The sequence below is a fragment of the Callorhinchus milii genome, unplaced genomic scaffold, assembly GCF_018977255.1.
Source record: "Callorhinchus milii isolate IMCB2004 unplaced genomic scaffold, IMCB_Cmil_1.0 Scaffold2, whole genome shotgun sequence".
Classification (NCBI taxonomy): domain Eukaryota; kingdom Metazoa; phylum Chordata; class Chondrichthyes; order Chimaeriformes; family Callorhinchidae; genus Callorhinchus; species Callorhinchus milii.
Window position 1 is genome coordinate 38623847 of NW_024704743.1, and position 23542 is coordinate 38647388.

A 23542-nucleotide genomic window follows, 5' to 3' on the forward strand; every position below is an offset into this window, starting at 1 on the left:
TATAAAGAAATGTTTGCCGTTCTGGCCACATTCAAAATTATGACCCTTTGGCAGAGCCCAATTAGAATTATAAAATATTCATTCATCATAGTAATAATAATTCTCGCATTTGATATAGTGCCGTAACACATCGTTGAGATTTCTCAAAGTGCTTCACAGAATATATTTTGTAGGCGCAACAGGGGAACCAATTGCCGCATTTAACTAATATTTTATATTTTAATATTACTATTTACTATTTAATATTTGATATTCAATATTTGATATTTAATATTGACATTTAACTAGTCATTCAAAGAGAGGAGCTCATCAAGTGTTTCATATCTTGTATATTTTATATTATATATTATATATATTTTATATATTATAGTATATTATATATATTTTGCACGAAACCCTCCTACAAAATACACAATCACTACACACATTTACAGTAAAATAAAATCCTGGGAAGTGCTTTGAGATGCCATCTTGGCATGAATGGCGCAATACCAAATGCAAGGATTATTATTAAAAATAAAATGTAATCTTGGTTAAAATGATTTAAAATACACTAATAGAAAATGATGTGTTTCTTTGTATATTTGATCGTTGAAAATACTTCTGTATTTTGGTTGTAAGATGGCCACTAACATTTGAACATTCAACAAACTGTTGTTAGACACTGGGGTCTAAATGGCAGTATTTCTAATGGGATTCCTTGATAAAGAACCTGATTGGGAGTCCTTCTGGTAGCCCAGAATTACAATACAATCTAGTACAATTTATATTTATGCAGTGACTTTCACATCAGGAAGATGCCTCAAAGCGTTTAAAATATACATGACAGCTCCGTTGGGAGCTTACATCACGCAGGAGTTGATTTCCCATGTAACCTGCACTTAGGCCACCACTAGTTGCCAAGTTTTCAGCAGCTAAACTTTAACCTCTGGAAATCCCTCCCTCGACTCCTCTGTCTCACCTCCTTTCTATCTGCCTTTAAAATCCACCTAAAAACCTACTTCTTTGTCCGTGCCAATGATCACCTCGTTCCTCCCACTTACCCCTCTTGCTGGCTGTCCAGCCCTATATTGGTGAATCGGGCTGAGACATAGTCCGATGTGGAGGGCAACATAAAAATGCGAGTTGTTTCAACGGTGTAACGTTTTCACTTTCCTTACTGAGAAATCTTGTTGGAAACAGTAGCATATTACTCTGCAGTATAAACGTATTTAGCTATAATGCATGGAAATAAGAACCAAATGAAGCATTATCAACAAATGTTTTGCTTTGGTTTCATACTGGATCCCAAAGTCGCACTGTTATAGTGTAAGGCATGTTTTACACAGAATGTCTATGAAGCAAACAAATTACATTAGTGTAGGAAATATACTTTGTATGGACTCTTCTTAAGCGCAGGTATTCGAAAGTTTACATGGTTTGAGGAGCAGGCTGAGTTAGTATCAGTGACTGCTCCTTTTGAGATCAACATACGCTTGCATTTAGCAAAATGCATTGCAATAATAATATTAAATGGATAAATGGCATTGTGTACGGTTAGTTCAGAATTTCAAACCATAACAAGAGAGTATTGTTCAGAGTTTTATTTTTCTTGGTCAGTAAATAACAGAGGCAATGACATGGACACTGGAGTCAGTCTTTATTCCTACCCAATATTGAGGGTGTGATCTATGATATCTTTAGTTCTCAATCTGTTTAAGATTGGGGAATTTAAGGCACATTACAGGGATGAAAATACAAGCTGCACTTGGGAATTGGGAACAGGATTTACCTGGATGGGCAAAAGGAAATAGCATTATAAAGTAGGAGATCAGGTAAGAACTGAAATAAAGTACCTGGCAGTTCCAGGACACTTCAACCAATGCTAAGGAGAGGAAATATCAGTCTGGTTTTTGCTCCAAATCATTGGGGCTGAAAGTGCTACATTCAAACCGGAAGTGACCGTGCTAATATCACCTTCCATTTGTGATAGCACTTGGCATTCTGCTTTCAAGCTGTTTCACGGCCGAGAAAAAGACTGTCAACTCTGACATAATGTTGGGAACAAAAACTCTGGGTGTAAGACGACCTTTGCAGCCCTTTGGGATTGGATGCTATCCTGATTTCAGAAGTTTCACAGTAAATCTTCCAATTTCATTCACTGACAAGAATATGCTGTGAGTGGGGTCTGCTGGCATTTTCAGCCCCACTATCTAGGACTCTTGTTGGAAAATGCACATGTGGGGCTTTGGTTGAGGACAAAAACATGCTTGGTTATGAAGCCCCCCCTCCCCACAGTGAAATACTCTGCTGGTTCTCAGAATCCAGGGGTGAAAAATGACTGATCGGGCATGACACTAGGGTGTTGCCAATACCTGTGGAAGATAATACTCTACTATAAGTCAAAGTATTCAGAAGAGCAAGGCAAAAAAAAGGAATGAATTGGAAAAAGATTAAAACGAGCTGCCCAGCTGTTGCCAGCTGTTGCTGACAGTAATAACTCCCCTCTCCAATGCTCTAAGCGGGATGTGCTTACCAGCAGCCAGCCTGGGAACCAGGAAAGGCGATCACACAGATGTTAGGCACATTGGAGTGCTGGCTCTATTGAAACCTAAGCCTATGACAGCATGAGGTCTGAAAGGTATGAATCGAGTACCTTATGACTTCACCACTGGACCACTTTGAAATTATAGTTACTGGAACCCCCTTACAATAACCACTGCTGAGTCTGCATGCATCATGTGTTAAGAGAATTAAGTGGGGTGAGATCAGTGTTTATTTCATTCCAATGAACATTTGCTTCACTGGATGAGTGTGATCAGAATTTTTTATTGGAGCATAGCTTTACTGAATACACTCCTAGCAGAAAAAATTGACAATAAACATTTTAATCTGGAGTGTAAGCTAAGTCGTGGGTTTGCCAATAGAGTAGGAACTTTAACAGTATTTTGTCTGTTGAACAGAGAGCTACAATACAACATCATTATAATATAATTTATATTTGTTTAGCACCAAAGCTGTGTGCAGAATGTACATTTAATATAAATAATAATACTTACATTTAATTTAGGGCCTTATATCTTTGAGACATCTCAAAGCGCTTCACAGAATACACTATCAAGTGAATTGACTATATATTTTTGTGGGCTAAATGGGGCTAATGCAGAGCTATTTTTTAAACAAAAATATTTTGGTATACTTATTCCTTAAAATTCGCCCACAAATATACGGTCAATTCACTTTACAGTCTGTTCTGTGAAGCGCTTTGAGAAGTCGAGAAGATGTGAAAAGCATTATATCAAATGCAACGATTATTATTATATTATATAAAATCACAAGAAAGGTTTGGATGAAGAAGGCATTTTGTCTCATTTGATCTGATACTTCCAGAAAACCCAACCTACCATTCTCCCATTACAGCATCTAGCAGTTTTAATGAATCCAGTGTCCTGATCCCAAATAACATTTCTGGTAACCTCTTTCAGCTGTTATTATTCTCTGGGTAAAGGAATATTTCCTGGTATCTGTCCTTTGCAACCATAAATATGTACCTTCTTATTTTATTAATAATAATAATCCTTGCTTTTGATATAGTGCCTTATTACCTTGCCGAGACATCTCAAAGTGTTTCATGGGATATATTGTAAAGTGGTGTGGCTGTATTTTGAGGACAAATATGGCAACCAATTTGCTCACAACAATGTCCCACAAATCCATGAGTGAGCAACCAATTTTATTTGAGAGATTGTTGGTCAGGACACTTAGAGAAACTGCCTTCTCTTTTCAAATAGTGCCAAACGTCCCTCTGAACAGGCAGATGGGCCCTTGTTTTACTGTCTGGTATTCAGAAACCATTGATACAGTTTATTGTTTAAATCCCATGTAAAATTATGTATATCCCTCTGAGTTGTAACTTTGCAAGGCAGAAGAGCTTAGATTGTCTAATCATTGTCTAATAATTATTATTAATAATAATAATCCCTCCAAAACAAAACAATAATAAATTGGTCATTTTCAATCCACGATTGTTTGTGGGACACTGCTGTGTGCAATTGGCTGCCGCGTTTCACCCACAAATATACAGTCAATTCACTTTACAGTCTATTCTGTAAAGTGCTATGAGACGTCTAGAAGACGTGAAAAGCGCGATATCAAATGCAAGGATTATTACTATTATTATTATTGCTCATCACTAATTTCTCTAACATTGGGGATCATCCTTATTGTTCTCCTCTTCATTGACTCGAGGGCCTGGCAGCCCCTTGGGTCACAGTGACCAGAACTGCATGCAGTATTCTCAGCGCAGCCTGATAAGAGCAGTGTATAGCTTGAGTATGACTTCAGAGGATCTGAACTCAACTGATTTGACAATATAGCCCAGCATCCTGTTTGCCTTGTTTATTGCTGTCTCACATTGTTTCCATATGGTGAGCAATGAGTCAACTGACACCAGTAGATGTCATTCAGGTTCCCCTTTGGCAGTTTCTATCTTGTCCTTGGAGAACATGTGCCTGCTATTCTTACTTCCTGTATACAATACCTTGCATTTATCCGTATTGAACTTCATTTGCCAGTCATTAGCACATGCGCATACCATACCAAGCTCTCTTTGTAAAGACCATTGCTGCTTTCTCTGATTCCACAGTTCCCCTCTACTCTGTGTCATCAGCAAATGTAACAACCTCACACTTAGTCATTAATCTATAAAAGGAACAGGAAGATTCAGCAACATTAGAGACAAGTCTTCACATAAACATCAGCCCTTCTGATTAATGAACTAGAAAACTGTTCCACCACTGCCTATGATGAAATGCAAGTAAAGAGACTTAGAAGTATTTGGTCTCTGCTCTGTGCTGAGCTTGACAGTAAGTGTCAGTAACCATAGACTGTGAAGGAGGAAGATCAGACAGGGTCAGCCCTTGATCTCTTTCCAGTGGCACTCCATCATTCACCCTCACCTAGTGGGAAATAAACATGGCCCACAAATTCTCACAATCTCAGCCATTGTTTTAAGATTATAATAAAATATTATTGCATTTAATATAGCAATTTATCACATTGCTGAAATGTCTCAAATCACTTCACAGGATTTCCTGTTAAGTGTTGTGACTCTTATTTTGTAGACGAACTCAGAAGCTAATTTGTGCACAGCCATGTCCCACAAACAGCCACAAAGTGAATGATGTTTTTTGACGGGTTTGGGGTGGTGGTGGGGGGAAGGCATTGTTGGCCAGGATATTGAAGATCATATAGAATTTTGAAAATCTTAAATTCAGTTTTAATTTGAAAAGTAATCAAACTAAAACTGAATTTAAGTATTTTGCACAGAATTGCATTAACAGACAATGGTTTTAAGGCTAAGATTCAAGCCTCTGATCTTCCAGTGTTATAATCCGAATGACATATTTATAAAATAGCTTTCTTGTGCAGACATTTTTCATAGCAACACAGAATATGACTTCAACATCTTAACAGAAATAATAAGATATCCTTGGCTCAGAAAGCATGCAGGCCAGACTGCTGTACAAACTGGCACAAGACCAGCTTGTTCAGTACTTGATTTGTCATCCAGTTTTTGCAATATACTAGTCAGAGTCAGAATGTGAGCTGCCTGTTTAATCCCATTCATATCCATAGCCACTTGTTTAGATTTGAACAGAATAGGAGTAAAATGACAGCCTGTATAGTTAGTAGCACTCTCGCTTCTGAGTCAGAAGGTTGCGGGTTCAAGCCTCACGTCAGGACTTGGAACTTACATAATCTAAGGTGACACTCAAGTGTGGTAGAAGAGGTGCTTTGTTGGAGCGACATCCTTTGGATGAGATGTTAAACTGGAATGGAATACTTTTAGCAATAGCACAAATTTTACTCCAATAAATTTGGATAAGGAAGGTCCACAATGACATGTACACTGCTCGGGGAGGAATGTAAAGATAACTGGAGGCCTGTGAGAATGATGCACTGGTGAAACCAAACTGAATGACTGAAGATTTATGTAGACAATCAAGAGAGGTTACATGTGTGGGAAGAAGTAAGAAACCACCAGCGAGACAATTTTTGTTTGTTTGAAAATTTGAAATGTATCCTGGGATTAGACAACAACAACAATAAATTGCATTTATATACTGCCTTTCACATTGGGAGGACGTCCCAAGGCACTGAAAGACAGTTGAATTATTAATAGTCTCCCTGGGAGAGGAGAGGGAAGTAACTTGAGGATAATGGGAGTCTGCCTGGGGTTGAACTGGCTTCAGGAACATATGCCTGAAGAAATCAGGAAGGTCCTCAATAATCCAAGGGATTGTTGGTGCTTGACTATCCTGTGTGGCTCAACAATGAGCATTGGAGGTGTAGACATGTCTTGAACCTATTGAGCTGAAGTCATATAGATAGAGAGGTCCCAGCTGGACAAGCACCAGGGGTTCCTACTGATATAAATAAATAATAATAATCCTTGCATTTAATACCAGGCCTTTGGCATTGGGAGGGCTTCTCCAAGTGTTCCACAGGTTTTACTGTGCAGTGAATCTTTGTATTTTCTAGGTGAAACTGCACAATTAGTCTTCTCTTATCAGGCAGTGTTTCTTCACATCAGTGTTTCACACCGAAAGGAAATTCATATGAAATTTACATTTGGATTATTTTTGCTCATATCTTGAACTCAGCCTGAACTGCATCTACTTTTCAAACGCACACCTTTCTGTAGTACTGGAGTATGATCATTCTGCCCATATTTCTACATTTTTCAACTAGCGTTCCAAAGAATCCTATTTTGATTGATGGTTCCTGAGGAAATCCCCAAGAGCAGAGGATCAAGACAGCAGGAGGAGACAATGCAGATGAATCTTAAAGCAGCTGTTTTGTCTGGTTGGGGACTATTTCAAGCAAGGCTCAGATCTAGTTAGTTTCGGAGACAAAGCTGTTCAGGGATGGTGGATAAAGATGGTTTTCCGCGAAGAAGACACTTGGGTCTAATTTGCTGTTATTACTGATTAAGGCATCCCTTAATAAAAAAAATCCTGTTAGAATTCCTGTCAATCTGCAGGAAATCCGCTTGCATGACTCAGATTCTGTATTAAGGAATCTTATTGAATATCACAAATTAGACTGCACTTTGTCTGCTGTCGTTCAAATTTGGAGCCTGTAAAATACAATGTTGAAGCTGGGCCCAAATATATGAGTCATAAAAACCTGCGTGAAAGAGCTTCACTGATGGCTTAGCAAGTTTACCCAGTGAGTAGCATAGGTCTGATCCATTGATTGAGCTGAATTCACTGATCTCAGACTGTATACTGATGAGGCTGCTGTACTGACCCAGGCTAGGGAACATCAGTTTAGCCTCATGTTATTCTGTTTTTTTTTGACTGTTGCCTAAATTCTCTAGAAGTTACAGTTAGTGCAGTGACTTCAGGTTGGCGAACACCGTCTTTTCGACCCCAGTACAGTGATGTTCAACTATATTGACCAATTGTGTTTTTAACTGGGTTGTTCCAGATAATGGCCTCATTAAGCAGCACTTCTAGGTCTATGTAGCACAGATTAGATTCAATGTAAAACTTGAGACACTCTCCCAATCAATGTGCCATGCCTCAGCCTTAAATCTCCAGTGTAAGATTTTCCACTGAGTGATGTTCCCCACTTCCAATTAAGAGCAAATGATAACAGAATTGCTGGAAATCCACAGCAGGACCTCAGCAACTGAATCAGCGTTTCTTCCTCCTATAACACTCTGGTCGACTTGCTGTGGAGCTCCAGCAAATGCACCTTCGACTTTTCGCCTCTATCAAGTTTTGACAGTTTGCACTAAGATCCGATCGATGCCTGTTAGGAAATGAGTTGAGGTTAGCCAAAGTCATGCCTCACAGGACTCCTGGAGTCAGAAGAATTACATCCTACCAGTCTGACCCGGATTTTAAACCCCTCTCCCCATGCCTCAGAGTTGAAAAGGGAGTGAGCTAATACAGTATCTCTCTCTGCTTTCAGTGTTGCTCCAGCAACTCAGGAACCCAGGGTCTGGAAGGAATTAGGATTTGGATTTATTTGGACTTTGGCTCACTCTTCTGTTTTTTATGTAATTGGCTTTTTGAAATTAACAGGAGCTGTGCTTTGTGGCTTTTTGATCTAACACTAAACAGAATGTCTTGTGAGCTGTAGCAGGCAGTTATTAAAACATTTTACATTAGACCGTTACTGCCTCATATAATAAATGCTCTTGGGGTGCTAATCCTGTATCGGAAGAGGGAGGAAAGGGTTTGACATTATTTTCCGTTGGGGAGTAAAGACTGAAGAATCATGTGATGTTTGTATCAGTGTGCTATTGCATTGAAGCAATATGTTGAAACTCGTTCTGTCATCATATTGGGTTCTTCTCGGTTCTATCAAGTTTTGGCAGGTTGCACTATATGTCGATGCCTGTTCAGAAATGAGCTGAGGTTAGCCAAAGTCATACCTGAGGTTAGCCAAAGTCATATAATAAAATTATTACCCTGGCAAACTATGGCAGATGGAATCTCAGTTTAACTGAAGGATGGGGACCTCCAACAATGCAGCACACCTCTGTTAGGGTAACTATCTTATTAGCTAGAGGGTGCTCCTTTATAATGTAGCAGCATCAAAGGTGCTTGCTGACTGAAGAAGTTGCTCTATACTAGTTAGTAATAATCCTTGCATTTTATAAAGCTCCTACAATGTCAAAACAAATTTCAGATTGCTTCAAAGGTAATTGTTGTAAATTTTAGTGACTGTATTTATAGGCAAATACACATCAGCCAATTTTATGCACACCAATGCCCCACAAACAGCCTTATAGTGAATGATTAATTTATGTGGAAGATTGTTGACCATGACACCTAGAGAAAGTTTCTTCTCTTTTCGAGTAGTGCCATGGGGTCTTTAACGTCGAACCGAGCAGGCAGAAGGGATCTCAGTTTAAATAAAGGATGAGACCTCCAATAATGCAACACACCTCTGCTACTGCGCTGGAGTGTCAGCCTAGTCTAGGAGTCTCAAAGTTCCAGCATGGAGCTTGTACACACAAACTTGTAACCCAAGATGTATTAATACTACCAATTGAGCCAAGCTGATAGTTAGTGGATTTGCTCTTTATTCAGCCCCTCAACCAACAGACTCTGCATGTATCAGACACAATGGGTTAAATGGCCCTGATTTGTGCACATACCTTCTCTGTAATCAGTGGAGGAACAACTATTACCTCATAGACTTACGACAAATGGAAATGAATGGCTTAAATTAAAAAGTCTGATTCCACCACGTAATGTAAATACCACTTACAGAAACAGCTAATTCACTGGGATGCTTGGAGTTTGACAGACGGATATCTACTGTCTACTTGGAAGCACCTACGAAAACCTGGTTTCTTTAATGAAATACAGTAATAGCTGGGGGTGGGAAAGCAATAAGTAATATGTATCATATCCAATCTGCTATGAGATGCTGCATTTTTCACCTCATCGTGCTCATGCGGTGTGACTGTATAGTTCCATGATCTTGTGTTTGTAAGTGGAAAGATTTGCTGAACGCTTTCTTTATTTAAGATGGTGGTGCCCTTTTAAGACTTTAATCCTTGATGCGCTTGCTATGGAACTTATGCCAACTGTCTGCAGTTCTCCTTTGTTCAGCAGGATAAGGATTACTTTGAAACAATCTGGATCCATTGTAGAACGTGACAACATTATTAAACTTGCACAAGCTTACAATAAGTGAGCATTGGTAAAGTTTGGAGGTGCCTTAATATATTTTTGAAATTTCTGGGTAGAGAGACTAAACTTATTTTGGATAATAATAATAATCCTTGTATTTTATATTATGTTATTGAGATGTCTCAAACTGTTTCACAGGGTTTTTACTGTGACGATCTGGGTAGTGGGTAGTGGAAAGCTGGAACTCTTTCCTCCAAAAGGCTGGGGAAGCTGGATCCATTCACATTTTCAAGACAGAGGTGGATAAATATTTATTATGTCAAGGTATTAAGGGAAATGGGGCAAGGGCAGGTAACTGGACTTGAGGTACAAATCAGCCATGATCTTATAAAATGGCGAAACAGACTCGAGGAGCTGAATAGCCTACTCCTGTTTCTATGTTTCTAAGAGAAGTGACTGTATTTTGTAGGCAGATGCAACAGCCATGACAGTTTTATTTGGGAGATTGTTGGATGTATGAAGAATTATAGAAGTAGTTAAAATAGAAACAACATGGAAATAGATTAACTGTGATGATCGATTGTCCTTTGAAATAGGTGCATAATAAAATGAATTAAAAAAAATAAAAGAGAATAAAAAATGCAAATATGATTGCCTGTCAATGCCAAAATGTTACATTTTGTTGTGTGCTGCAGAGCGGGTTCGTAGAATGTTCAGAACAGGGCGGCCTCATGGAAATGTATTGCAGAATGATGAAAAGAAAAGGCCTAACATTTCTCATTCTCTTAGTCTTAAAGTTATGCAAAATTTTGGCAAATTCTTAAATTCAGTTTTAATTTCAAGCTAGTTTTCAATTATTAAATTGTTTAAAAGAACAGCAAAAAAACAGGCTTCCAACCTAAGATTGACTTGAACAATTTTCTAAAATTCTGAACAACAACAAATTATATTTGTAGAGAACAACAAATTATATTTGTATAGCACCTTTCACATCAGGAGGACATCCCAAGGCACTGAACGATCTTAGATTTCAAGACAATACCATGGTTGTGGCTAAGTCCATGGGGAGGTTTGGAACATACATTTTTCTCCCAGAAATGTACACCTGAGGTGGGTGCATGGAACAGGAAGATAGAAGAGAATTTAGAGTCCTTCCTTTTAGTAACGGTGGAGAAATCAGATACAAAATGAATCCACAGCTGTTTCTGGCAGGCACGAGATTACTGAACTGATTTTGGTGTTTGATTTAGGCAGACATACTCGAATGCAGTGCTGGGGTTGGGGTGGGGTGGGTTGGCGGTAGCTCTTCCTGGTAACTTGACCAGCAATAATCTTACCAGGTAAAATTGTTTGTGCATCTCATGACGGTTTGTTGGAACTTTCCTCCCTCCCTCCAATCTATCTGTCTCTCTCTGTCTTTCCAGAAAGAAGTCTTCACCCTTCTTAGCAAGGAAGTGAGGTGTAAAACTAGGAGATGCAGTGCAGAATGTTACTTTGCTAATCTGGCTGTGCACATGAAATTCACTATATGTTCGACCACATTCAATGGGGAAAATCACAGTGGATGTAATTGCATGGCTGTGAGATGGTATTTAGTGTTGCAAAGAGCCTTTTCGCGACATTAAATAACTAGAAAATCAGTTCATTTACATGAAGCTGTGACATACTTTCAAATTACTGCACCACAATTTCCTCGGGACACCGGGGAGGAAATAGCCAGTTGTGGTAGAGTAAAAATAACAAGGCCATTTCCTCCCTAGGTTGTCAGAGCAAATAAAAAAATATTGGAACAACAGGCAGGAAGGCCACTGAGGAGGGCCATTGGGATAAGGGGTATGTGAGTGAACAAATATTTGGAAAACCAATTTGCGGCCAGGTGCATTCAGGAGTGCAGTGACGCTCTCTTAAATGCCTCAATTGGTAAAGGCACTGGCCAGTGTGAAGCTAAACCTTACAGATGTGGAATTTCTGCTGGCTGAGTTTGCTGATCTCAGCACTGACCTCAGTAGCTCTGGAGCAAGGAAAGGAAAAATCAGCCAGGGTCCCAGCTCATGATTACTGTACTATCCAGTGACACACATTCATGAGGAGCAGGAGAACTAAAATCCAGGTTTCCAGCTCCACATCTGTCCACTGCTTGAAGTATATTGGGATCTAATTTGTCATGTTTATTATTAAGACCTTGTGTTGCAGATGCTGATGATTCTAAAAGCATGGTCAACAAAAGTGTCCACATTCCACAGAAACATTTGTGTATTTTTTTTAGAAATATAGAAGACAAATGTGTCTTACAATCCTGATCTTAATAACTTATTTCAGAGAAGCTTCAAGGCTTTATTATTGAAATATAAACAATAATCCTGTTAAGGAACGAGATTCTGGGCAAAGCAAAGCAAATACTGTCAGTACTGGAGCATGCCTGCCTGTCATGTTATCCAGAAACGGACAGCTTCCTTACTGTGTCTGCCTGCCTTGTGTTTCACAACTATTTAAAATGTTTATAAAATCCCTTCCAAGTACCCAAAACCCAAAATAAAATTCCATGAGGTTGTCCTCAATAAGACTTCCAAAGCATACTTTATTAAAGAGAAAAGAAGCCCAACTAGATATTAAAGTGTTCTTCATTTATGATTGTCACATACCACAGTTAACACTTTGAAGAAATGTGGAAAGGATTTCATGTTGTTAATCCTTTCACTCACAGATCTTTCTTCTCAGCGACTGTGTGGAGGGAGACAGTGGCAGCTGCAGATTAGTTTCCCGTCACCACTCCACCCCACAATCATCACCATCAAAACAAATCTGTTTCTGGAATTTCATTTTTGTTTAAATATTATTTGTGACAAGTTTAAAAGTTCATTTGAAAGTGAATCTTAGTATGAGTTATTGTATTCTAATAATTTTCCAATGTTACTGTACTTCTGAGTGCTGGCCTGATATTATGAGTTATATTTGCATTATGTAATGTGAGAAATTGCTTTAGTGTGATACCCAAAGGAAAAATTGTACCTTATTCTTTTTACAACGCTGGAGTTGAGCAGAACTTTTAATCGAAAGAGTTATAGCTTTGATCTTAATTTTACAATGTTTGGGCAATGCATGTTAGAGCTCGGATTTCACGCTAAAGTGAGGAGCCTCCGTCACTTTACATTTATATATATTTATGTGTATCGTCAGCCAGGTGTCCACTACCTACTGACTCAGTTGTTAAATGCACTGATCTTGTTAGCTGCTGTGTTACATAGATAAAAAGGGGTTTTGATTTGGCCCCATGTCTGTGGTATGACAGGCCATTGGTGGAGGTAATACAGGGGTACTCAGCATTCCCCTCAGCATCCTCCCTCCTACAATTAAATAGCCCGCTGCCATTCATGGCCTGTGCTTCACATGTAATGAATGGGAACATGGAGTAAGCGACACCAGTGCCTTTGGAACAGTAGTCCTTCAGGAGAGGAGTGCTGAAGTGGAGGAGAAAGTAAGCAGATTTGGTTATAGTTGTCATGGTGATGCAACAAATTATACAATGGCAAATGAGGTTGTGTGACAGCGTATATAACAGCCATCTGTTGCAAAAGCCCCACTTGAGATCACAATCTTGCTGAACCATCTGAAGGAGGTACTTCTCAACAGAGAAGGAAAGGAGATGGGAGGGAGGGCACGTCAGCCCACAGGCCCTTCTGTGCACTTCCCAACAGCTGGATGAATTCGTAATTCACACTTGTCTGTGTCAAGAGGTTGTGGGTTCAAGTTCCTTGTCTCACGCCGAGACTATGAGCTCACAGATTAGGCTGACACTCTAATGAAGTGCTGAAGGGCTAGGTGTGCACTCCTTTGCCAGATGTGCTGTATTTTAGATAAGATGTTAAAACAAGGCCCGCCTTCTCGCTGTTTTTTTGGACATTTCAGGTAGATTTTAAAGATCCAGTGGCACTACTCAAAAACAAAGAGGAGTCTCTCTCAATGTTCTGGTTAAAGATCCCCTAGATAACAATTATATATTTACTTCATTGGCTGTTTATGGGACATAGTTGTGTGAAAATTAGCTGCTGCATTCACCTGCAAATACAGTCACTACACTTAACAGTAAAAATCCTGTGAAGTACTTTGAGATGTTTTGATTTTTTGACAATGGGACTATATCAAATGCAAGGATTATTATAATTGCCATCAAATGTTGCGACTATGCATTTGCAAGTGAAGTGAATGATCAATTTATTAGGAGGATTGTTGGCCAGGATATTGGGAGAAACTCATGAGATGTTGAATAACCAGCTCAACAGGCTGATGAAACACTGGCTTAATGTCCGATCCAGAAAACAATGTGGTCCTTAATCAACACTGCAGTGGAGGTAGCAGTCTAACCTGTGTCACAAGGTGACTGGTACCCTCCAGAAATTATTACCTTTAGAATTCCAGCAGTTTGTGAAAATGACTTTCTTCCATAGGCATCAGCAATACTATGAAAAAACTGTCTGAGCTCTGGATTCAGTGAGAAGGAATCTAAAGAGCTTGAATCATCAGCCCTGATATAAGAACCCTAGTGCTTAGATCTGTTTCCTGCTGTGATTCCACCTCTGTGACATTGCTGAGCTGTGCTGCTGGTTTCTCTTCTCTTCTAACAGTCTGATCTGCTCTTGTTGTTTAGGCAAAGGCAGCTCAAGCATCTCATCCGACGTGAGTTCAAATACAGATCATACACCGACCAAAGGCAGAAGGAATGCAGCTACCAGCGAAGGTAGGCATCTGGTCTTCATTAAAACTTTTTGTCCTTTTGTGCTGAATTTTCTTTTGGCAGGAGTTGGTGGGGATGGAGAGGAAAGAACACATTTTACATTTTAATTAAAACCAACTTGGCTTTACTAGCGTTCAGGATTTATTTTCAGGAGAAAAAGAAAGCAATGTGAAGTTATATGTGAGTCAGGCAGAGCTACTTCACGTAAGGGCAGTTATTACAACATTTGGAAACCGACAATGACAACAACAAATTACATTTGTTTCTCACATCGGGAGGATGTCCCATGGCCCTGGACAGTGAGAGATTTGGACCTGAGCTGGAGATTGGGATCAGGAGGGGTGGAGGGCATGGAGGTTAGCCATAGGAGGGTGGCTGAAGGCGTGGTCGAAGAGAAGGGTCTTGAGACGTGCTGTGAAGGAGGCAATGGTGGGAGCAGGTGAAGGGATTGTGGGATGTAGTTCCAATGGGTGGGGGCAGAGAGGCTGAAGGCCTGATCACCGATGGTGGGACGGACTGGGAGGGGGACATGGAGCAGGCCAAAGCCTGCTGAGCAGAGGAAGCAGACAGGTTGATATGGGGTGAGCAGGTCACAGAGGTAGGAAGGAGCAAGGCCATGGAGGCCTTTGACGGCGAGGACAAGGATTTTGAACTCTATCTTCTGGATGATGGGGAGCCAGTGGAGCCGGGTGAGGGTGGGGATTATAGGGTCATGGAGCCTGGTGCAGGAGAGGACATGAGCTGCAAAGTTCTGGATAATCTGCAACCTGTTGGGGGAGGAGTTGGGGAGGCCAACAAGCAGGGAGATGGTGTAGTCGAGCCAAGATGTAATAAATGCATGGATGAGGGTTTCAACGGCCTGAGGGAAGAGTACTGGTGGAACCGGGCGATGTCGCGGAGTTGGGGGAAGGCAGAGCGAGACATGGCACGGATGTGTGGTAGAAAGGACAGTTGAGGGTCAAACAAGATGCCAAGATGGAGATATTGTGAAAGGTAAAGTCTGAACCATCAAGGACAGACCATAAAGGTTGAGGTGAGAGGAGAGGCGATGGAGGAGGATAGAGTGGTCAACTGTGTCAAAGGCAACAGAGAGGTCAAGGAGGATGAGGAGGCAGAGGGAGCCCTGATCCCAGATGGACAAAATGTCATTGTGACTTTAAACAGGGCTGTTTCTGTGTTGTGGGTGGCACGGAAACCCAATTGGAGGGGTTAGTAGAGGGAGTGGCGGGAGAAGAAGGAGCGAAGCAACGATTCATTCCAAGACCTTGGAAAGGAAAAGGAGGTTGGAGATAGAGCTGTAATTGGAGAGCAGAATATGAAAAGCTCCAGTACGCTTCCACAGTTTAATTTGGTATTCAAGCACTTTTCAAATTAACTTTAGCGGCAAAAGCTCATTATAAACGAAGCCCTTGTAGTTTGGTTCAGTTGCTTCAGTGATGCAATGGTTGTTTGTGTTTGCTGTACTTGTTTCTTTTAAGAGCTGCCAATCAGTTGATCATGTGGGTGGATAATAAAATAACTTCAGGAACACCAATCTCTGGTGCCTACAATGTATCAGAGTTCTGACTGACAATAGTCCGATTATTGCTTTTCACGTTTTTGGAAACCTTTTCAGCATTAGAATTACCAGCAACAATCCCTTAACAGCATTCATTTCTGGTTTAATTTTTAACATTGAATTCATCTGACTTGTGAACTTGGGATGTTCCAGAGCAAATGTCTGATATAACATTTTTTAATTCTTCCTCACTGACTGTCCCCGAGTGCTGTCGCTTCCCTAACACTGTCTCTTTTCTTACACTGCCCCTTACATAGCACTCTTCCCAAAAGCTGTCTCTTTTCTAAAGTTGTCTCTCCCCTAAGATTGTCTGTTATGGCTTAGAAAGGATTTCTTTTGGCAGCTAAATATGGAGCGGATTTCTCTTACAAGCTGTAGTGGAAACTGTGGTCTTCTTCATTGTTAACCGATTCCCCTTCCCCCATCCCAGCTGGAAATAACTGTGTCTTGTATCAGGGGGTGAATGTCCAGGGGTTGTGGGGAGAGAACAAGGAATGAAAAAATTAAGGTACAAGCCAAATCTCAGTTAACTTGTGCTTGAAAGAAATACTGTAAGGGTGAGATAGACATCTGACTGTTGACACCAGCTGCTGCAAAACCAAACACGTAGAACATCGACCTCCACCTCATCCCCTTGAGAGTTCACAAGTTCTGTGTTGTGATCCAGCCAGAAACTCTTGGCAAAGGGGCAGCTTTCCAGCTCTGAGGAAGGAGAAGTTTCCAGTGCAGGAAACATCAATTCAGGATATTCTGACGCTGGGGATGTCTAAAGTGTCTCCTTCTACCGGCCTTTTAAGCATATATTTAACATCAAATCTCAAAATTATACTTGTCAAAAGACAAAACGTGTTAAAATAGTAAGAGTTACCTTAGGCCTGCTTCAAATATATTACCAGGAATTTTTAAGAGACCAGTAAAATTTATTTTCACAATGTCTTTCTTTTATTAAAGATTCATACATCACTTGCTTTGCTTTGCAACCCTCGCCTTCTACAATCGAGTACAGGTTAACTTCCCCATCCCACACTATAACATGCTCAGCTGAATCCAATATCTCAGTGACTGTTATGCTGTAAAAAGTCTGCAACTGTACCAAGATCTGCAACTGTACCAGGATCCTCCACAAGCTCCTTCCCCTCCATGGGATCCATCTCCTCCACAAGACCACAGGATCCTTTACTAACTCCTTCCCCTTCACAGGAATCTACTCCATGGCTCCTGCCTCACCATTGGCTCTTACACTGCCTCCGCATAGGACATCTCGCCCTTCCCACCCCCCGTCACTTACTTTCACATTTCACCTTTGACACCACCAAAGGTTAATCAATTTGCAACAGTAAACCAGCTCATTTTCATTCATACCTGCAGATTCAAGAGTGAAACTGGATTAATATTGAAACTTTGATGACGAATCATTCTATTTTAGTCACACTGTAGAACCATAGAACTTGTAGTTATTATTGATTTTTAGGAAAATGATTTGACTATAAGACAGGGATGTGAAAGTGTTTTATTTCTGTAGTTTTCTCTTTTCTCTCCACTTATCCAGCAGAGCCCCAAATGTAAATGTGAAAGTTTGATGTATGAAGTGACTGTAGCAGTGTAAATGTGTGGGGCAGTTGCTTTAACTAGATAAACAATTTGTCCCTGTTAGACCAGAATCACTGAATCTCCAGCAGTCTCATTGCTTTACCTCACTCCCCCTCACGTATATACCTCAGATTGTCAGGAATAGTTTGCGATGATTACATATCTAGTAATGTGAACTTTTTGTTTCTCTAACCAAAACTTTCAATGTGTGGATATTCACATCTTTCTGTTTGATCATCCTTGGGAGGGGGACTGGGTTGGGGAGGGGGACTGGGTTGGGGAGGGGGATTGGGTTGGGGAGGGGGATTGGGTTGGGGAGGGGGATTGGGTTGGGGAGGGGGATTGGGTTGGGGAGGGGGATTGGGTTGGGGGAGGTGAACAGGGGCTCCTTTGGAGCTGGGCTGGCTCCAAGGTGATATGCTTCGCTGACCAAAACAATTTTCTGACTGATCTCAAGTTGCATTGCTTATGACCATCATAACCACAACATAACTCTTGTATAATGTGGCGGAAAACTGAAAAGACAAGACAAATTCGTTTTTTAACTTTTATACTTAGAAATACTCGTCCCAGCCAAGTGTTTAAAATACCTACTGCTTGGCTCGAGTTTTATTTAAAAAATGGTGAAAATGGTTTAAAATACCAACTCTGTAAATTAGAGCAACATAAAGTGACTTGTCAAATACAAAACATTTCTTTACAATTTGAAAATATTTGTGAATGTGTGTGTGTGTGCATATATATTATTTATAATATATAATAATATATAAAAGAGAGAAATATTAACCCTAGACTGCTGGCAGTTACATGTTGTGAGGTTGTATTTATTTACTTTTGACCTGAATTATAGCAATAAAACTACCCAAGTGTGGGGGGAAGGCAAACCATTGCTGAGGCAGAGTCCAAAATATTCCTTTCAAAGGGAATTTGATAGATGATTAAAGAGGAGGAATATTAAAAGAGTTTGAGCCACAGGAGAGTGGGATTGAATTAGATGGCTCTTGTGGGGATATTGGTATAATGTTGATTCTTTCAAAAGCAAATTAGATAGATTTATTTTAGGAAATAACATTGTGGAATACAATACATAGTTTGGGACATGACATGTGCATGCAACTGCGAGGATGGTGGAAGGCAAACTAAATGGATGTTGGTCTTCTTTCGTCTAGCATCTTATGTTCTTATATTCTTTCACGTCAGGAGTAAGTCTCAAAGCGCTTCATAAGATATATTGTAAAGTGGAGTGACTGTGTGTTTTGTGGGCAAATGCGGCGGCTAATTTGCCCACCTCAAAGAACCTATTTCAAATTGAAATGGACTGTTTCATATGTTTCTATGATTTAATAACAATAATAATGTTTGCATTTGATATAGTACCTTATCACATCCGCAAAATGTCTTAAAGTGCTTCACAGGATATATAAAGAAGTGTAGTTACTGTGTATATGTAGGCGCATTCTTACATTTACAGCACAGAAGAAGGCCATTTAGCTCAAAATGTCTAGCCTGGCTCTTTCAAAGACAATCCATTTACCTGCCTCTTCCCCATACCCACTTCAATTTTTTTNAGATATTTATACTTTATTTCCCACTTGAAAGCTAATTTCCAGTGGTTGGCAAATTTATAAATCTTGGCAGATGAGTATTTAATTCTCTCTTATTGATAAATTTAAACACCTCGGCTGTGTGAGCTTCTAATATGTTTTCTCAATATAAATTGTGCACTGGCAAACTCTGTAAAAGAAAGTCTTCAGAGAATTGACCTATAATGCCTCCTTTAGTTTAAATAAGGTTGTACTACGAGCAATGCAATTGCAAATGCAATTTTTCAGTCTTAGTGGATATATGCAGCTGCTCTGACTTGTGATAAATTTGGCAATTCAGCTGCAAAAGTACTAATTATATGAATGCCTGCTCAAGTGGATGTTAAAGATCCCGTGGCACTACTCGAAAAGAGAAGGGAGTTCCTCCTGGTGTCCTGGCCAATAATCCCCCAAATAAAATTGGTCATTCACTTCATAGTTGTTTGTTGGACACTGTTGTGCGCCAATTGACTATTCTAATCACAATTAATACATTTTACTTGGTGAAATCTGGTGAAGCACTTTGAGACATTTCTGATGTTATCAAATGCAAGGATTGTTATTATTACACTTAATTCGACATGCCGGGGACCATTCCAGTTTTGTCAACATAAGCAGTTTGTCAACATAAGCGGTCACAAGTGGACAATAGGTATTCTGTGATTAAAATTTCTGACCATGTATTTAATGTATTTGCATTGATTTATTTTTAAACAAGTCATACATTTAATTAAAATTCCTGAACCATTTCTTTGCATGTATTACATATAGAAAAATAGTCGTGTGAGTAAAAAATAGTCAATTAAGAGGACACTGACGACATAAACAACAAATTACATTTATATACCGACTTTCATGGGTTTGCCCCAACAAAAGGATTTGGTGATGAATCAGAGGTAAATAAACCCTGATTGTATTCCCTCAAATAGTGATTAAAAATCCCAAATAAAGGCAGGTAGCTCAGCCCACCCGGCTAGAAAATATGGGGGTTAGCATACCAGGTGGCACGATTTACCTTGCTCTGCTGTCACTGAAGTTTTCACAGGTTGGATGAAGAACCACCTTGGGAGATGTCAGGAACCACCTTTTGAGGCAACAAGGCTGTCTGATGAAGATCAGGGCACTGAGGGCAAGGCTGCAGTTGGAGGCATCCCTGTAAGATAAATGGGGTGTCAGGCACTCAGACTGGCAGGTGAAAGCTATGTTATCCATCGTCTGTACTTAATATCCTCAACCTCCTTTAACCCTGATAACCAGCCAAATTTAAACTCTCTGCTCAAATTGCTCTCAGGCCCATCACCTCCATTCTCGATCGGCTCCACTGTCTCTCCTTTCCGCAGCGGATCAAATTTAAGTTTTGTCTGCCCTCTGTTGCCTTGGTCCACCCTGTCTCTCTTCAGTGTACCTTGATCCACTGTTCTGTCCGCTCTTGCCACTCAGTGTACATCAGCCTGCTTCATGTTCTACGCCCAATCTGCCCACTATCGGTAGGTGAGCTTTTAGCCGTTCTGTGTCTGCTGTATAAATATAAATCGTCGTCATAGTCCTTTGCTTGACCATCCCAATACTGGACCCTAATATCAGCATTCAAATATTCAACCCCTTCCCCATTCCCGAATTTGGTTGTAAAACTTTATTGAAGAGCTAGTTATTACGTAGAGAGCATCTGTGCAAACACTTGATGTGCACTGATACCACATCTGATGTTTGAACTGGGGTAGCTTGGTTGGAGCAAGCCAAATATTCAAATAAAACATGCAGCCTACTGAATTCCCAGATGGTGGAAGATAACAGTGTAGAATAGAGTTCAGCTTTGCAGATTTGCAGAGTTCTATGTTCATAAAAGATTGGAATGCTCAGTCAGCTCTGTTAAAAAGGCAAGATTTACAGACGTAGGTTTTACATTGCTCTTGGCTTCAATTTGGTAATAAACAGCGAGTTTAAAAACATTGAAGAAACTGAAGAGTCGACTCCAGCTTTGTTAAACTGATAAGCGTGTATTTTGGAATAGAATTTCCAAATGCCACACTTTTTCTATTGCGGCCAATTTCTCGTTCCCTGTTACTGGACAGTTTAGCAATAGTTTTGAAGTAAATACTATACTTTTCCTCACCAGTTTATCTATGTTCTGTCCAGTTGCATACTGTTGGGAGGACGCACCAAGGCGCTTGATAGTCTGGGCTTGGCACCTTAGCAGGGGGTGGGAGCCGAGTGAAGTAGGGAGGGGAAAATGGAACAAGGGACAGTCAAAGAGGAAAGTCCTGAGACAGATCTTGAAAGAAGTGAGGGAGGAGGACAAGTCAGATGGACTCTGAGATGGAGTTCCAGAGAATGGGGGCATACAGGCTGAATGCCAGATCACTGATGGTTTGAGGAGGTCGCAGAGGGGTTGGGTGGGGCAAGACCATGGAGTGATTACAATATAAAGGGGTGTTGGTGCTGTTGAAAAATCTTGTGCAATGTGAATGGTGCCTCCACCTGCAAATTGCATGCGAACAACTTATACTTATGTAGAGGCTCTTATCTAGGCGCTCAAAGGGCGGAAGCAGAAAACCAGAGCAGAAGGAACGGCGAAGAGTATCATGTAGGACATGAAGCTGGAGCAGATTATAACAATAGGGGTAGAATGAAACTCTGAAGGCATTTGAAAACTAGGATAAGGATCTTAAAATCAATCTGCTGCAGGAGAGGGAACTAAAATCTAACAAATCCCACAAACTGGCAGTCAAATGTCATGATCCACCAGCCAGAAGTATTAGGTGGAATAACCCAGCTTCACAGTGTCAGGGGCAGGGTTTCTCTAGCACATCTGGGTAATTGCTGTTCCATACTTCAGGATTTTCTAAATTTAATCCGCACAATACAATATCATAAAATACAAATTCACATTTATAAAGTGCCTTCAGTGACTTGGACATAAGACACATTGTTTATTGGAGACTTCCCTGAAATCACTTTTCTGGAGTTGTTGTTGCTTAGTAGTTAGAACACTCGCCTCACAAGCGAGAGGACCTGGGTTCGATTCCCAACATGGCGAAACGTCGGACACGTTTCCTTACTCCACACGCCTCTGTTTACCCAGCAGTAAGTAAGAACATAATTATTATTTGATTAGCAAATCGCTTTTCCGGGGGTAACAATCCCTTCGAAAAAGTAAATAAATAATAATAATTTGGTCACTCAATCCGCAACTGTTTGTGGGACACTGCTGTGCGTAATCGGCTGCCGTGTTTCGCCCACAAAATATACAGACAATTCACTTTACAGTATATTCTGTGAAGTGCTTTGCGACATCTCGAAGACATGATAAGGTGCTAAATCAAATGCAAGGATTATTATTATTATTCCTGACAGAAGTGAGTAACACTTTTTGCTGTGGACAAGGGAGTTTAGGAATCAAGTTCTAAAGTAACAACATTGGTTTTAAACTAGCAACAGGAATATCTTTCTGTCACTCATAGGAACATGAGATCACTGAATTCCTCTATAGGGGAGGCGTTTTAATGGAATTTACTGCAAGCCCTTCAGAGGCCTTGCTATTCACAGCTGATGTGAATCAATAAGTCTATATAACCCAAATCCTGCTTTTCTAGAAATGTATATTGGTAGTTTTGTAAACTTGAAACCTGATTCTGATCTGGAATATGACAGACAGGCTGTGATAACTTAGCTCTGCGCGCGCTACCAATTAAGTAAAACACATTATAACCGTATAGGAAGTTCCCCTTATCGTAGCCCAGGGATTAAGAGATCAAAATAGAAGCCTCTGTCTTCAGGAACAAGGACGAATTTCACTGTTATGCCAGAACCTGAGGTGCGATTTGACCCAGACAGCTTTAGTAATGTGGATGTTGTAACCTATGGAAAGTATCATAATATTTGACTATTCTGGCCATTTTTGCTGCCCCTGTACAACTGTAAAACAGTTGTGTTGTTGTTCAAGAAAAGATGACAGTTCCTTTCCATCAATTGAGTTGGAGGGAAGGAACACTAGGGATGCAGAAGAATGAGCAACTGCAAGTTTTGTGGACTGTTTTACCAGCCACACAAAAGACTATTGTTGGTAACAGTATTGTCAGCCGAGTACTACCAACAAAACCCTCACACTGTGTCTGAATGTTATATTGTACTTTTAAAAAGATACAGAAAGATATTAGTTTAATAGCACGCGAATGTTGAAATGTCTCAAAGTGCTTTGCAGCAACTACTGTCAAGTGTAGTGAGTAGTTTACACAGGCAAATGAGACAGCCAAAGTGTTATGACAGCCATTGAAGGGAATGATCAATTTATCTGGAAGATTATTATAAGAACAACACTTGAATAAATGTAGCACCTTTCATGAGGGTAGCATCCTGGAGCTTTTAACAGTGGCATGGGTTGATGCTGAGCAAGAAAAGGAAAGTTGGTGGCTGAAGGCACAGTCGAAGAGGAAAGTGTTCA

General features: G+C 40.2%; 1 protein-coding gene across 1 annotated transcript in view; it reads left to right on the plus strand.

Moving 5' to 3' along the window:
* Positions 1-23542, plus strand: part of fbxl7 (F-box and leucine-rich repeat protein 7) — a 148915-nt gene that overhangs the window by 10032 nt on the left and 115341 nt on the right. The window contains exon 2 of the mRNA XM_042346917.1: positions 14284-14373. Within this exon, the coding sequence (XP_042202851.1) occupies positions 14284-14373 (90 nt within the window). The remainder of the gene's footprint in view (positions 1-14283; positions 14374-23542) is intronic.